Below are 14,496 nucleotides of genomic sequence, written 5' to 3'. Positions count from 1 at the left end.
TTTTGGGTACAATTTTGTTTGTTGGTTAGGTATTCGTTTTCCTTGTTTTACTACTCCCTCCATTTTTAAATACTTGTTCCACTTTTTTTTTCGGTCGTTTTTAAATACTTGTTCCATTTCCTTATTTGGAAAGCTTTTACAATATTTAATTAATTTCTTTCACTAAGTGAACCCAACAACATTAATTTCATATTCTCTCTACTACTTTTAGTTTTTTATAATTTTTTATTCTTCCACCAGCTCTACTACCTCCATATTTTATTAGTTTCTCCAATTTCTCCTAAAACTCCGCGTATGGAGAAATGGAGCAAGTATTTGAAAATAAATGGAGTATTAAACTAAGAAAATTAATAAATGTTTTTTTATGGAAAATTTAGCATGAAGGGTCTGTTCTGTATCACTTAATTTTAGTTCAGTTCAGCTCCAATTAGTTCAGTTCAGTTTTCTTCCAATTAATTCAGTTTAGTTCCTAATTTCCTTCTTTCATAAACAATTCATTTCAGCTATATTTAGTTCAATTTAGTTCAACCTCAATCAGTTCAGTTCAGTTATTTTCAATAAATCGAAATAGACCCAAAGTATAGAGTTATTGAATTTTCGTTAGACGGAGTAAGAAATATCTCACCTTTAAGTATCACATAGTATATAATATATTACAGTAAGAAATAAGAAGTATTGTACATGATAGTGGTTTATGTTGAAATCCTACTCTTAGTTTCTTATACTTGAACAGTTGCACTATTTTATTTAGGGTCGTAGCAAGGGCAGGGCAGCTGGGGCGGCTCCTGGGCCCCTTGTTTAAAAGCCCAACTTCAATACAATACAAGGCCCCAAAAGATATACTTTGTACTAAATTTTTTTTTGAGGGAACTTCGTACTCTATAATACTACATTACTACGTACATGTTCATATAAATTAAAAAAAAAAAATTAAATTAATTAAATTAAATTAAAAAAAAAAAAAAAAAAAAAAAAAAAAAAAAACAAGTGTGTACAGTACAACACTATAGTACTATATAATTCCAGAATATCAAATGGCATTTTGGTCAACTTCCTTCTTCCCTAATTTTTTACCCAAATTAATTCACTTTCCTTAGTGAATTTGATTAGCCAAAAAAATGTCATTAATTAATGTATCAAATTTTTTGGTAATTTTATTTTCAATGTATCTCATTACAATTTTCAGGCAGTAAAATTTCTTCGCGTTTGCATACCCAATTTTTTAAAATTTTATATCAGTATATGTGAATTAGGGCCCAATTCATGTTTTTGCCCCAGGCCACCGAAATCTCAGAAACAGCCCTGATTTTATTCTATATATTTTTTGGTCTTTGATATTATTAAGGTGTGGCTCTAATAGTTTCCAATTGATTAAAGGTCTAACTTGAGCATAATTGGAGATAATATTAGAATACATTCTGAAATACACAATGTAGGAATAGATATATGATTAGAAAATGATTCTTTCGATTATCATACTTGGTTTCACATTTAAAGTCATCAACTAAAAAATTTGAGTGGTAAAATAATTAAGAAATATTCAACTCTTGGAAAGTTGATGTCTTTGCTCAGTGTGTTATGACCACTAATTCACTATGAAGTGATGATCATGACACTAACATGAGCAATATAGCCATCATTAAGCACAAAAAAGTTTCATCAAATAAATTTATTTCTATTATTACCTTTGTGTTTTTACATAATTGCAACATGTAGAAAATGTACAATATTTATTAGGGCCTGTTCACTCCAGCTTAATTTCAGTTCAGTTCGATTCAACTCTTAATTTCCTTCTCTCATAAAATATTCAAATCAGCTCAGTTCAGTCCAGCTTCAATCAGTTTAGTTCAGCTCAATTCAGTAAATGTAAACATGCCCTAAATCCATGTGAATAAGGAGACAAAAAGAATGAAAAGAGGAACAATGTAATTAGGGATAGAGAAAGATTGTGTGCAATTAGAAAAATGTGGCAGTATATATGAAATTTCTATATAAGTATATTATTGCCATACTTCAAGAACTAAAAAAGTATAACGGCATAAGCTTAAAATGTACTTGTACAATGTTTAGCAACATATCTAGGGCTCTAGACACATTAGTATGTTGGCTGTAGACTACTCCATTAATTACTAAGCATGGTTTACTAATTACTACTCTAGAATCTTTACTTTTCGCCCTAATTTTGTTTTTGAAGTATAAATTATGTAACTAATACACTTGTTATCCTAATTTTACAAAGGCGTAAAAATTGTCCCATCAAGACACATCTCATTTTAACCAATACACTTGTTATCCTAAATTTCTAATTTTACAAGAAGAACAAGAAGTGAGGGCAAAACAAGTATTGTAATTATGTGGGCTCAATTATCAACTTTTGGAAGCAACATTTAATTACTACCCAAGGCCTTGAAGAAAGTTATGGTGTTGCTACCACTACAAAAATATGAGGAATTTATTTCCATAGTTAAAGTATTATTGAAATTAATTTATTGAAATTAGCATAATAGCCTACCAAAACTTAGAAGATAATGCAAAGTTTGTGCAAGATAACTAATTTTGTTGGTTATACTTATTCTCTCTTAGATAGATTAGGTGTCTTGAGAAAGTGTATTTTGAGTAGATTTTCTTGTATTCTAATATTTTCAATTTTTAAATAAAAATTTACATGAATTGATTGTTGACTTGACACTTGAGATTTAATGAGAACCTTTTTGTTTGCCTTTTTCTTTCTTTTCCATCTTTTTCTCGTTAATGAAAATTTGGTCATGAACACCATAATTGCTTAGCCATTATCTCTTGGTCATGCTTTTATAAAAGTCTTTGATTTTAAAGGGAAGATGCATGATGTTTAGATGGATCAAATTGAATTATGAAAAATGAAAGATTTTTGATTGGTATTTCTGCAATGATTTAGATCATGGTCTTTTGGATTAATCAACTAAAGTTAATTAAGTCCAAGCTGAATTTGGACATTGGCAGATATTAAGAAATTTTGTTCCCCTTTTTTCCAACTCAAGGCCTTTATGAGTGGTACTTTCATGATTTTATGACAATATGAGGAGGTTTAGCATCAACTATGACCTATGTATTGTTAGAATAATTGGAGGATCAGGGTTGAAACAAGAAGCAGGATTATTGGATATTTTTATGACACGTAATACATAGTTTGATATCAACCTACCTTCTAGAAAACATGGTAAACATGATATAACTATTGGTATACAAAGAGCAAATAATTGATTCGAATCTATAAGAAAGAAAGAAAAAACCGTATAGAAGTATGAATTTTTTAAAAAAGAAAAAAAAAATACAAATTGGAGAAAGATCATACAAAATTGATCGAAATCTCTCACATAGATTGATCGTAGGTCATGTACAAAAAATGAAATTGTATTGGAATGATTCGTTAAAGCAAGATAAAGTTTTGATACCCCTCAATTAGAACAATAAGGGGGCGTTTGGTTCAAACAATGGTATGAGTTTGGAATGAGGAATGAAACCTGGGTGGTATGGGGTTGGAACTTGATACTTGATTTCATGTGTTTGGTTTTTATCTAGGAATGATAGTTTTCCTTTAATTTTAAACCTAAAGGTATGGGTATGAGCCATACCCACCTCCCCCCTTGGGTTTCAAAAACCCATACCTTGGGGGTTTGAGGTATGGATTTGAAAAATGAAATTTCAAGAAACAAACACAAGGTATGGGTTTGGAATGCCCATACCTTATACCTAATATGCTTGAGCCAAACACCCCCTAAGAGAGTTGATAAAATTATTCAGCATTTTAAATCTTAAATTTGACTCTGGTATTACAGTCAAACTATTTAAATGTATCAAAGCATTAAAGTGCAACGAAAATAAATTTATGAACATCAATGTCATAAGTAAGCGCTCGTGGCCTAATGGATAAGGCATTTGACTTCTAATCAAAGGATTGTGGGTTCGAGTCCCACCGAGCGTGTAATTTTTGTTATTTGCTTCTTTTTTTTTTGAAAGTTTTTTGAGGAAAATTTTTTGTTATTTGCTTTTTTTTTTTTTTTTTTTTTTTTTTTTTTTTTTTTTTGGTCTTCTAATTTGTTATACTTTAAAAAAATTGTTTTCTTTCCAAATTAAATTACTCCGTAGAATGGGACACTATTCAGTTTTGTAAGTTTTCTATAATTCTCTCATAACATGATGGCATGTTGCTAGCAATGTTAGATATCAATCAATCAAAGTCTTAATCTTATAAATGGAGTCAGTTACATGAACCAAGATTGAATGGGATTAAAGAGGGAGGTGGAGTCGTGGAGGGGAAAGGGGCTATACAGGAAGGGGAGGATTTTTTTTTTTATTTTTAAAAAATTAAATCATTTTTTAAAAGTAAAATTTTAAAAATTATAATCAATCACAATACACCACATGTCCAGTTTAACTTGTGAAATAGGTAACAGGTTATTTATCCTATTTATGGAAGATGTGTGTTAAAGGTTGTTTTATTTTGGAATAATCAAAAGGCTGCTTTATTTTTGGAATATCAGTTAAAGGTCATGTTATTTTTGACAATTTTTCCTATTCTTAAAACACTCCAAATCCCCCCCCCTTTTTTTTTTTTTTTTTTTTTTTTTTTTTTTTTTTTTTTTTTCCGAAATAATGGCACTTGGAGATCAATTTAGTTCACAAAATAATTACTTATATTTTATGAATCACTAAGGGCCTGTTCTCATTGACTGAAATAAGTTGAACTGAACTGAACTGAATATTTTATGAGAGAAGGAAATTAGGAGCTGAATTGAACTAAATTTATTAGAGTTAAACTGAACTGAACTGAAAATAATTTGATGAGAACAGGGCCTAAGAATATTTTAAAAATTTTCCACTAAAATTAAGTAAATATCGATTACTTCGTATTCTTTTTTTTTTTTTTTTTTTTTGACAATGATTACTTCGTATTCTTAATAACAATAATAATAATAATAATAATGTTCATGGAGTTGTCAGTAAAATATACTAATTACATTAAAGAGCATCTCAATCAATATTAAGCGCTCGTGGCCTAATGGATAAGGCATTTGACTTCTAATCAAAGGATTGTGGGTTCGAGTCCCACCGAGCGTGTTATCAATTTTTTTTTTCTCCTTTTAAATTTTTTCCAAATTAAAAAAACAGTATAACAAATAACTCTATTCATGTGTATAAAACACCAGGTAGTAATGTATTAGGACAAATTACAAGTAAATAGTCCATAAAAATAGATTTTTACTTCTATAAAAATGTTACAATATTTTTTTTTTGGTGCACATAAAAATGTTACAATATGATTATGAAGTACTTGTATGAACTAAAGAAGGTCTAACAACAAGCTAGCTCTTGGATGAAGGCCAGCATCCTTTAAAGTCATGCGCAACTGATCAGCACCATAAACTTTTCTTGGGAAGCTTGATATTAATCTGTAATTTTCGATTCCGGGTAAACCCAGTGAATCTATGTAGTAGTAAATTGCTTGCACCTTGTCTGTTGCTGCAAAACTGTGTTCTCTTCGTTCACCATTCGGAAATCTTATTAATATCTACAAAAAACCAACGACATTAGGCAATAACTTAGCAAGCACTTAACATGTGAAGCAAATGTTTGTATTCCAGAATTTATAAACATAATATTAAAAGTCTACAACTTTCATATATCAGTTAATCAGTAAATAGTCAATTATAGTCTAGTTTTTCAAAAAGTAAAGACAACAATAATTTACTGATGAAGTACTCTAGTACTAATTGGTAAAAACCAAACAGAACTAACGAATAAATCGGTCTGGGGACAGGGCGATTTCTCTTGAACTACCAAATGATCTCTTAAGAGAGTCTTAGATGAAACTGCCTCACACTACCTTATCGCGAGATATTAAAAGTTACACTTTGGTTTAATACTGCGGATACTAGACTTGTCCGTATAATTACAAAGAATGATACTAATTACAGTTCCAAAAAATCTCTGATAAGAAAATTACTGCTTTACTGATATAAATAGTCATTTGTCCCAAAAGAGCTGAGATTTGAGAAAAGAAACAAATTACCTGAGTATTATTTGTTTTACTGGCACTATTCTTGTGCAGATTTCCTTTATTTGCTGCAGCTGATTCTTTGACATGACTAGCCTTGTTCCGTATGTTAGATGCTTGTATTGTTGTTTCTGGTTTTTGAACTTTATTTTCTGCAGGTATATTCTTCAGCTTCTCCCTCTCCTATTTTTTTTTTTTTTAAAAGAAGAATAATCAATAAAGAATATTTTTTTTTGTTAGCTTTTGAATTTGAAAATTTGATCACCATTCATCAAGGAGTTGTATTCTTGTGAATGTGAAAAGAATAAAAACCTGGTCTAATTTGAGAGCTGCAAAATATGCAGCATCTTGTTCTTCTCTTAACCGACGATCCGCAATTCTTCTGTTTTCCTCTATAGCTCTTGCATTGCCTAAGGCAACTCCTTGTTCCTCCAAAGTCCTCTGTAATATTTCTAGTAGTTCTGCAGGGGAAACTGGTCCTTCAATCTGGACATTTTGTTAACATGAAACAGAATGAAAAGAGGATTAATAATTTAAATTGTTCATACCTTATCTTAAACACAAGGACTACATTCTTCTCAAATACTTAATTGCATTGATTTGTTTGTTAAATCAAGCTAGTATGGCAAACATAAAGAATTTACCAAATCTTTAGCAATTAATTTTGTCAGTAACAGATGTACCAAGGAGTTTAAGGAAATGGAAATTTCCCACAAATTAAAGACTTCCTTTTAATGAAATTAAAGTTCATATAATATCAATCAAGCATCAACTAAGTGGTTCTAGTTCCAAAACCAGGTACCCGGATTTTTTGCTCACCCCAAGGTAAGATAGATCAAGTACATTTATCCATAAATTCCAGCAAATATACTCATTAACATTAATACAATTAAATTTAATATTCACCAATGGAGATAATAAAAAAGAATTCAATACAAGTATTATTCAAAGTTTCAAACAACAGTATTTCACTAATAATTATAGCACCCTGCCTATTTTCATATCTTCACTCTCAAGATAAAAGATAATTTAATTTACAGATCATAGGTAAAAAAAGAATTGGTGGGCATGTGCATTGTGCAACAACCTCCACCCAATTCTTCTATGATTATTATTATTTTTTAATTTTTATAATTTTTGGGAAAGGAGACCATGAAATTTTATTAATTTCAACAAAACTGTATAAACTATAAACTCTAACCTGTTGCAGCACAGAAATATTATCACCAGAAGCAGGAGCAATAATAGCAGAAAATGGAAAGCTAGCAGGCCTTAAAATCCCACTCATCTGCAAACCCTCACCTCTATCAGCAATGGCACCCCAACTAACAAAATTAGCATCAAGAAACTGAACTATAATCTCTGAACACAAAGTCTGACTGCAGAACTCTGCTGTAAAAGGATGATCAGGAGAATGCAAATACAAGAACATAAATTTTTTCTCATCTTGGGCAATCTTTAACGCTTGAATGAAACTACAAGCATAAAAAAAGGGATGTGTAACTCCATAATTCTGCTCAAAACAATTCAAAAATGCCCATTCATCATTTACCAACGCGGTGCCGGGGTCGTACAGGGGTGGATATGATGGGAACTGAGGAGGTGGTTGAAATGGTGGTGGAGGCGGTGCAGGAAGGAGAACTTGGTTTCTTCTTTCTCTAGCCATTACATCAATACCATGTCCCATTGCCCTTGAAAACCCTCCCAAAATATTTCTTGGCAGATTTATCATCCTTCTTACTATCCTACTATAGTTGGGAAAGTCTCCTGATCTTGTTCTTGAATTTTCTCTCGAATTAGAAGACGACATTTTTCGATTTTCAGGATCTTAGAGTTGGTATAGTAGAAATGTAAATTAGTTCCCAAGGACAAAATTTCTGGGTATGATAAATCACAAGGAAAAAAGAAAAAAAAGATGAACTGTTTGTTGTTCTAATGTTTTTATGTCAAAATCAACTTTGGATTCCTTCATTCATGTTTGTTTACAGCTAAACAAGATAACGTAAAAATTCCAAAATTTGTGCTACTGATTTTCCATCCCAAATTGAGTTTTCACAAGATTTTGCTTTAACTTTTGGTAGCATCTTAGGAGTGGGGTAAATAAGATTTAGTTATCAACTTTCAGAACTAGTTTCATTAGAAGATTAGTGTGAACATTGCACAAAGTTTAATGGGATTTTTATTTTAATCTTGATTCATTTGCTAGTCCCTTTCTTCGCCATTCCCAAGTAAGTTATGTTTAAACTAGAAGTTCTATGACATAACTTCTTATCTTAAATTAGCCTCAGTTTTTCTGCAAAATATGTTACTTCTGCGTTACTGTTGTTGTTCAAGGAACAAAAAATAGGAGGGAATAATAACTACTAGAAAGTAATGCATATTAAGTAAAATTTTCACTAAAGATCAATTTCTCAGTTAATACTCCGTACTACTAGATTGGCAAGGTGATCATACATGTATGTAATGGACGAAGAGAAAAAAAAAATTGAGTTCTAATGTAATTCATACTTTGTACTACGTATATCTTTTTGCTTAGTAGAAGGTGCAAAGGCCGACAATAATTAACATATTTTGAACATAGTTTTCAAGTATATGTACAACAACTAATATTGCTGAACATGTTAAGATGATGAATACTTGGGAACGTAAACAACCCATATTTGCTTTAATATGGTTGGCAAATATTATAAACATTTAGCATATAGGATGAATGATTTGATCCAAACTAGAATCTAAAGTGAATGCAGCTTTGCAAAACTTTTGACCTTCACAACCAAGAGAATCTCCTCTAATTACTAACAGAAATCAAATAAATTAATTTCTCTAGTTTTGTCTTCTTCACTAGAATTTTCTTAGCAGCTAGTTCATGCTTTGAAGGCAAATTCCTTTTAGCGGAACTTTATGTAAAGTTAAGTAGTCAGCTCCCAGCTTTTCTTCATAAAGAAAGGTACAGAGAAAATAATAATTAAAAAAAAACCCATTATTTGTTACATCACATGGCTTCACACCCAAAATCCAATGAACTATCTCCATCTTCACTCATACTATGATATCAGAAAGACAGTGATCATACATCTAACAAGTTTTTTTCTTATTTCTAATACTCGTACTAAACCAATGCATAGTTAGATCAGTTGATATAGGAATTATTCTAGTGTACTCCGTGTTTTCATACTAAACCAACGCATAATTAGATCAGCTGATAATGGAATTGTTCTACTGTACTCAGTATCACTAAAGGTCTTAGTTTCGTGCCTTTGGTAGAGTTCATCCTACCACCCTCCCCTATTTAAACCCCAACTCAACTTGAATCCGAATCAATCGGAGCAAACTAGTGGGTAAGGTACCCTCAATATAAAATAAAGCACAATGTCTTTAATGCTAGGAAAAGTCCTCGTATGATCTTTCCCTTTTTCCGTTATTAATGTAGGTTCAATGCTGCGATGAACTGTTACTAATCACCCTTGTACAATACAATTCAATTATTAATCAGTTTATGATTTGGAGGTGTTTTGTCTCAATCTTAATCATAAAGAAGGACATCTTTATCATATGCTCAGCATTATTTAAAAACTTTTGGCGCTTGCTCCTACGTTCAATTCCTAATCCTAAACTATTGGCAAAATACAGTAGGGTGGTGGCTCCTTTCCCCTTCACCTTATCCATCATAGAATGTGGGGGTTAGAGGTGGATAGAAACAACACTCCTACATAAAAATAGGCAATACATCAACTCTATATCTCTATAATCAAATAATAATAATAATCCCAATGATTTGTCCGAATGTAACTCACACTTTTCCAACCTCTCACAATCAAGAATATTACGTATCCATTTACCAAAAAATTGTAAAAATATTACGTATTGTTATAATGGTTGTTTTTATATTTGTATGCTCCATATAATTTTGAATGTTAAATTCCTCCATTCATGCTTATTATCAACAATCATCGCCCGACCAAATGAGAAAGAAATTAAAAGAGAAGGGACAAATATATAACAAAAATTAAGTAAAAACAAAGTACAGAGTAAAATTTAGTAAGGTTCATAACGCTAGACCCTTTAGGTAAATTGGTATGCAATACACCTACACCTTTAGAAAAAGGTTAGTGATAGTGAAATCCAACTCAACAATACTAATATATATATATATATATATATATATATATATATATATATATATATATATATATATATATATAATTTTTAAAATTTTTATTGTTGAGTAGTAAGTAGTGTGTATCTACCCAACAAATATATATAGTAAAGGGGTTATTTGGTTGCACACAAAAAATGGAGAAATTGAAAATTCCCATGAATTTGGAAATAAGAAACTTGTTTGGCAGACAATAAAAGTGGAGAATGTGGAAAGTGTAAAATCATGGGAATTAATTTATAAATAATTCCCATGATTTATAAATACCCATATAACAACCAAACAAGTTTAGTTAATTCCTAGGAAGTTTTATGTGGAATTTTAATTCCCATGAAATACAAATGCCATAGGAAAATAATTCCAAACAACACCTTATATTCGACGAGAACTCGAGAAGTAATTATACAAACCATTTCCTAAGAATGAAGAAGCTTTATACCCATCTAGAACGATCCTAACATTTCACACCAACCAAACTATCTATATATTGGTGATCAAGGAAGGTTCCTTCCAATACAATACAGTCTCATACATTGTTATCATTATTCCTTTTCGGAGTATACAAGCTTCATATTGACGTCAAATGAAGAGTAGACATTGCACATACACACACAATGCTCGGGTCACATTCCAAATGACAAATGATAAAAGGTCTGTCAATTTAAAAAAAGAAAAATCAGAAAAGAAAAGTGACCTTATTGTAAACTTGATTTTCTTCAACAAATTGACTTATTTGATAAAAGCAAGCATGGATTAGAAGTGACACCATGGTGGCATGGTACTCATAAGTCATAACATTTCGTCGGTCACACACTCACACTATCTTATAGTCACGTTTCAATAATCTCAAAGTCCTCGCAAATTTTAAATCGACATAGAACCTACTTGTATATTAAAACCCATTGTTTGGGTCCAATTTAGTCCAATTGGGCCTAGTCATTAAATGATCCAATTAAAAGCCCAAGGTCAAGGTTCAACCCTCCAATTGTGCTAAGGTCAAGATCAGTCCACAAGGCAAGTCAATTGGGCCAAGACCCACTTCTCCCATATATGCAAAGGTATAAAAGCCATCAATATCACATTTGTACAGGACGCACAAAAAAGTCTCAAGCAATTAATTATCTTGCATAGCTTTCTCTCTCTACACATTGTACTGACTTTAGCATCGGAGGGGCCTTCCTCGGCAACACCCCCGAGGCTAGTTTACGTGTGTTTGCTGTGCAGGAAACCCTCGGCCCAACATCACTTGGACCGAGCCCAGTCTTCACCACTTCTCGGGACCTTCGGCAAGGTCCCATTGTTTTCACCCGAAACAATTTGGCGCCGTCTGTGGGGAAGACTTTCAAAAAATCTTTAAGCCAATTTCATTAGTTCTACCCTAATGTTAGTTCCAATGGCTAAGAATCGCAAGAACAAGAGCAACGGTGCTTCTCCTTTGAGGAAACGCCGAAAATCACTGGGAGGGGGTCCCTTAGAACGCCCTACTCCTAGTCCATCTCCTCCTCGGGATCGGAGCCCCTCCGCGGGACCCGACTCTCAAGGAGAGCTTAGGGAGAGATCCGAATCTCCTCTAATTCAGTCCAATCATCCGCCGAGTCCACCTCGGTCAAATGGGGACAACCGGTCCACTCAAAGGACCCAATCCCATGCTCGGAGTCAATCTCGGAGCATTCACACCCACTCTCGCTCTCAGTCGAGGACACCCTTGACGGGGCCCAACTCGGAGGAGGTAGTGAGAGCCTTAGCGGTCCTCATGGAAGCCATGAAGGCCCAAAATATGCCGCCTCCACGCGACCGAACCCCTCCGCAAACCAGGAATCAGCGGAGGAACCTCGGCCAGGATGGGGGGAAACCCTCATCTTTTAAGGAGCTCGGCGAATGGGAGGAGGATACCTGGAGAACCGAGAGGGAGAGAAACAGGAACTCTCACTTCTTCAGGGAACCTTCCACTCAGCTCATCGCGAGCAGGGCCCATAAGAGTAGCAGTTCTGCCTCTCGACCAGAAACTGTTCGCCGAAGCGTTCACGACCGTCTCGGCGACAGGGAACGGAGCGTGCACAGCCGCCTCTCCTACCCTGCAGCCGAGGCCCAGACCTCCCAGCCAGGGACGAAAACCACTTCTACCTCTCTGAGAGAGCGGAGCGCGGTCCCTTCGGCTGGGAATAAGGGTAAGGCTGTGATGCTGCCCTCCAGTTCTCCATTCGAGCAGTGGATACTGGAAGCCCATGTGCCGACGGTTAAAATCCCGTCGCACATTACTTATGATGGAACTTCGGATCCGAAGGACCATATTGCCTCTTACGAGGCACACATGCATCTTTGCCCCAGGTCCGAAGCGACTTGGTGCAAATATTTCCCAACCACTCTCAAGGGGGTCGCGCAAGCGTGGATCTCCAAGGGAGTGAAAGAAGGCTCAATAACCGGGTGGGACGATCTGTCCTCCAAATTCAAGAGCAAGTTTTCTACGGCAAACCGCCGAGAGAAGACCACTGCAGAACTCCTGGGTCTGCAGCAAGGGGAGGCTGAAAGCCTCCTAGACTATTTGACTCGCTTCAACAACGAGTCGTCCAACATTTCTCAGCTGGACCAAGGGCTGGCCGTTTTCGCCCTTGAGCACGGTCTCAGAACTGGACCATTCTCCGACTTCATGGTCATGAATCCACCCAGGACCTTGGAGGAGGCACTGAATGCTTCGGATAAGTTCATCCGAGCAGAAGAGTGGAACAAAACAAAAACCCAACCTCAATCTGGGGGAGGGAAACAAAAACAAGCACCCTCGTCTGAAGGCCAAGGCCAGAAGGCAAAGGGAAAGACGAAAGCCTCGGAACAATCTTCGGCCAACGAGTCGAAGAAGGAAAAATCTGCTCCTTTTGCGGGCAGATACGAATCCTACACTCCGCTCTCTCTTCCGCGCGCTAAGATTTACAGCGTAACGAAGGAGAAGCAGAGTTACAGAAAGCCGAGACCACTCCCAGAGTGGTATCAGTGGAAAAATAAAAATCAGTGGTGTGAGTTCCATGAATCACCGGGACACAACACTGAGGAATGTATCCAGCTGAAGGACCAAATCGAGGATATGGTCCGGAAGGGGTACTTGAAAAAATATATCGCGGATCATCGCGAGAAAAAAGAGGTTGAGAAGTCCGAAAAGGATTCTGACAGGGTAAATTCGTATCCCCTAATCAAAAGTAATTACCTAAGTCCTCTGACTAAAGTAGATAGGGAAGTAGGGTCGAATCCACAGGGAAACTGGTCTTTCTATTCCCAATTAATTAAAATAATCTAAATTATTAAGGTAACCAATTTGTTGTTTTTAATATGAAAATATACTACGAAGATTGAGTTTAGAGAGAAAGTCGATAATAAGAAGGCCTAGGGTCATAGGTTCACCAATAATTAATATTCCGGGATAAATCATAACAATCAATAATCAACATTGTACGAATAACATGATTAACAGGCTCTCGCAATTTATTAATCAACATAGATTTAACAGGCTCTCGCAATTTACTAGATCTAAGTTCCTATTGAAAATAGCCTTTAATATCAAATTAACATATGCTCGATTCATCAATTCAATATTGCTAAACATTCACAATCAAATTACATTTGCTCGATTCATAATCTAATTGCAAAGAGTTAAAACAATTCAATAAGAAATTATCATGCAATATCAATAATCAATAATAACAAATTATCCCTTCATATTATTTATGGATCCCCATAAACCCTAGAATTAAACTACTCAGACATAATTAAATCTAAACTAAACGAAGCAATAAAAGTAGTCATGATAGAGTAAAGAAATAAAATAAATAACTGAGATTAAAAGAGAAGAAATCGTTACCAAAGTTAAAAGGAACAAGATTTGTAGAGAGAGAAAATAATACTAAGAGTTTAAGAGAAGAGAGAAAGAGAAAAGTTAGAGAGAGAAAAGAGAGAGTAAGGGAAGGGAGAAAAGAATTCCCCCCTAAATTCGCTTAACAAAAGCGTATTTATATTAAGCTAGAAAATCCTAAGTTAAAACAAATTAAACGACGCTTAAAACGTCCTCCAGAAACACGCGCCCGATCGGGCGAGGCACCGCCCGATCGGGCGCGCCTTTTTGATCGGACGAAGGGCTGCTGCGATATAAGTCTTCTTTGCCCGATCGGGCGCGCTATCGGGCGGATCATCGGGCGGACCATCGGGCGGACCACTTGGATTCCTCGTTTGGGCTCGTAACTTGGCCCAAACCAAATATCCTCTTTGGGGCTTAAATCATTCGGTCCAAATGCCTCACCTTCACACAAGTCGAGCCCTATTC

The 14,496-nt window shown here is 34.6% G+C and overlaps 1 protein-coding gene and 2 non-coding genes across 3 annotated transcripts; 2 read left to right on the top strand and 1 right to left on the bottom strand.

Annotated features, from left to right (window-relative positions):
- The first annotated feature begins 3,888 nt into the window (after positions 1 to 3,888).
- TRNAR-UCU (transfer RNA arginine (anticodon UCU)) lies at positions 3,889 to 3,961 on the top strand. The gene has a single exon. It is a non-coding gene; the product is annotated as a tRNA-Arg (tRNA).
- Positions 3,962 to 5,024: 1,063 nt separating this feature from the next.
- Positions 5,025 to 5,097, top strand: TRNAR-UCU (transfer RNA arginine (anticodon UCU)). The gene has a single exon. It is a non-coding gene; the product is annotated as a tRNA-Arg (tRNA).
- Positions 5,098 to 5,238: 141 nt separating this feature from the next.
- On the bottom strand, positions 5,239 to 8,193 carry LOC145568326 (plant UBX domain-containing protein 10-like). Its single transcript, XM_081627753.1, has 4 exons — positions 7,236 to 8,193; positions 6,347 to 6,520; positions 6,050 to 6,217; positions 5,239 to 5,548 (listed from the first exon to the last, which is right to left on the bottom strand). Exons 1-4 carry the CDS (start codon positions 7,842 to 7,844, stop codon positions 5,321 to 5,323), a joined length of 1,179 nt encoding a protein of 392 aa, XP_081483879.1. The 5' UTR covers positions 7,845 to 8,193; the 3' UTR covers positions 5,239 to 5,320.
- Positions 8,194 to 14,496: the final 6,303 nt, after the last annotated feature.

The sequence above is a fragment of the Chenopodium album genome, chromosome 11 (genome assembly GCF_948465745.1).
Source record: "Chenopodium album chromosome 11, dcCheAlbu1.1, whole genome shotgun sequence".
Taxonomy (NCBI): Eukaryota; Viridiplantae; Streptophyta; class Magnoliopsida; order Caryophyllales; family Amaranthaceae; genus Chenopodium; species Chenopodium album.
This window is presented reverse-complemented; position numbering and strand designations above follow the sequence as displayed.

Bases quoted from the DNA above. Each gene is read 5' to 3' on its own strand.
- LOC145568326 (XM_081627753.1), bottom strand. From the start codon at position 7,844: ATGTCGTCTTCTAATTCGAGAGAAAATTCAAGAACAAGATCAGGAGAC. The intron at 6,218-6,346 runs GTTTTTATTCTT...AAAAAAAAATAG, and splicing joins CAGCTCTCAAATTAGACCAG to GAGAGGGAGAAGCTGAAGAA. The intron at 5,549-6,049 runs GTAATTTGTTTC...GGTTTTTTGTAG, and splicing joins GTAAAACAAATAATACTCAG to ATATTAATAAGATTTCCGAA.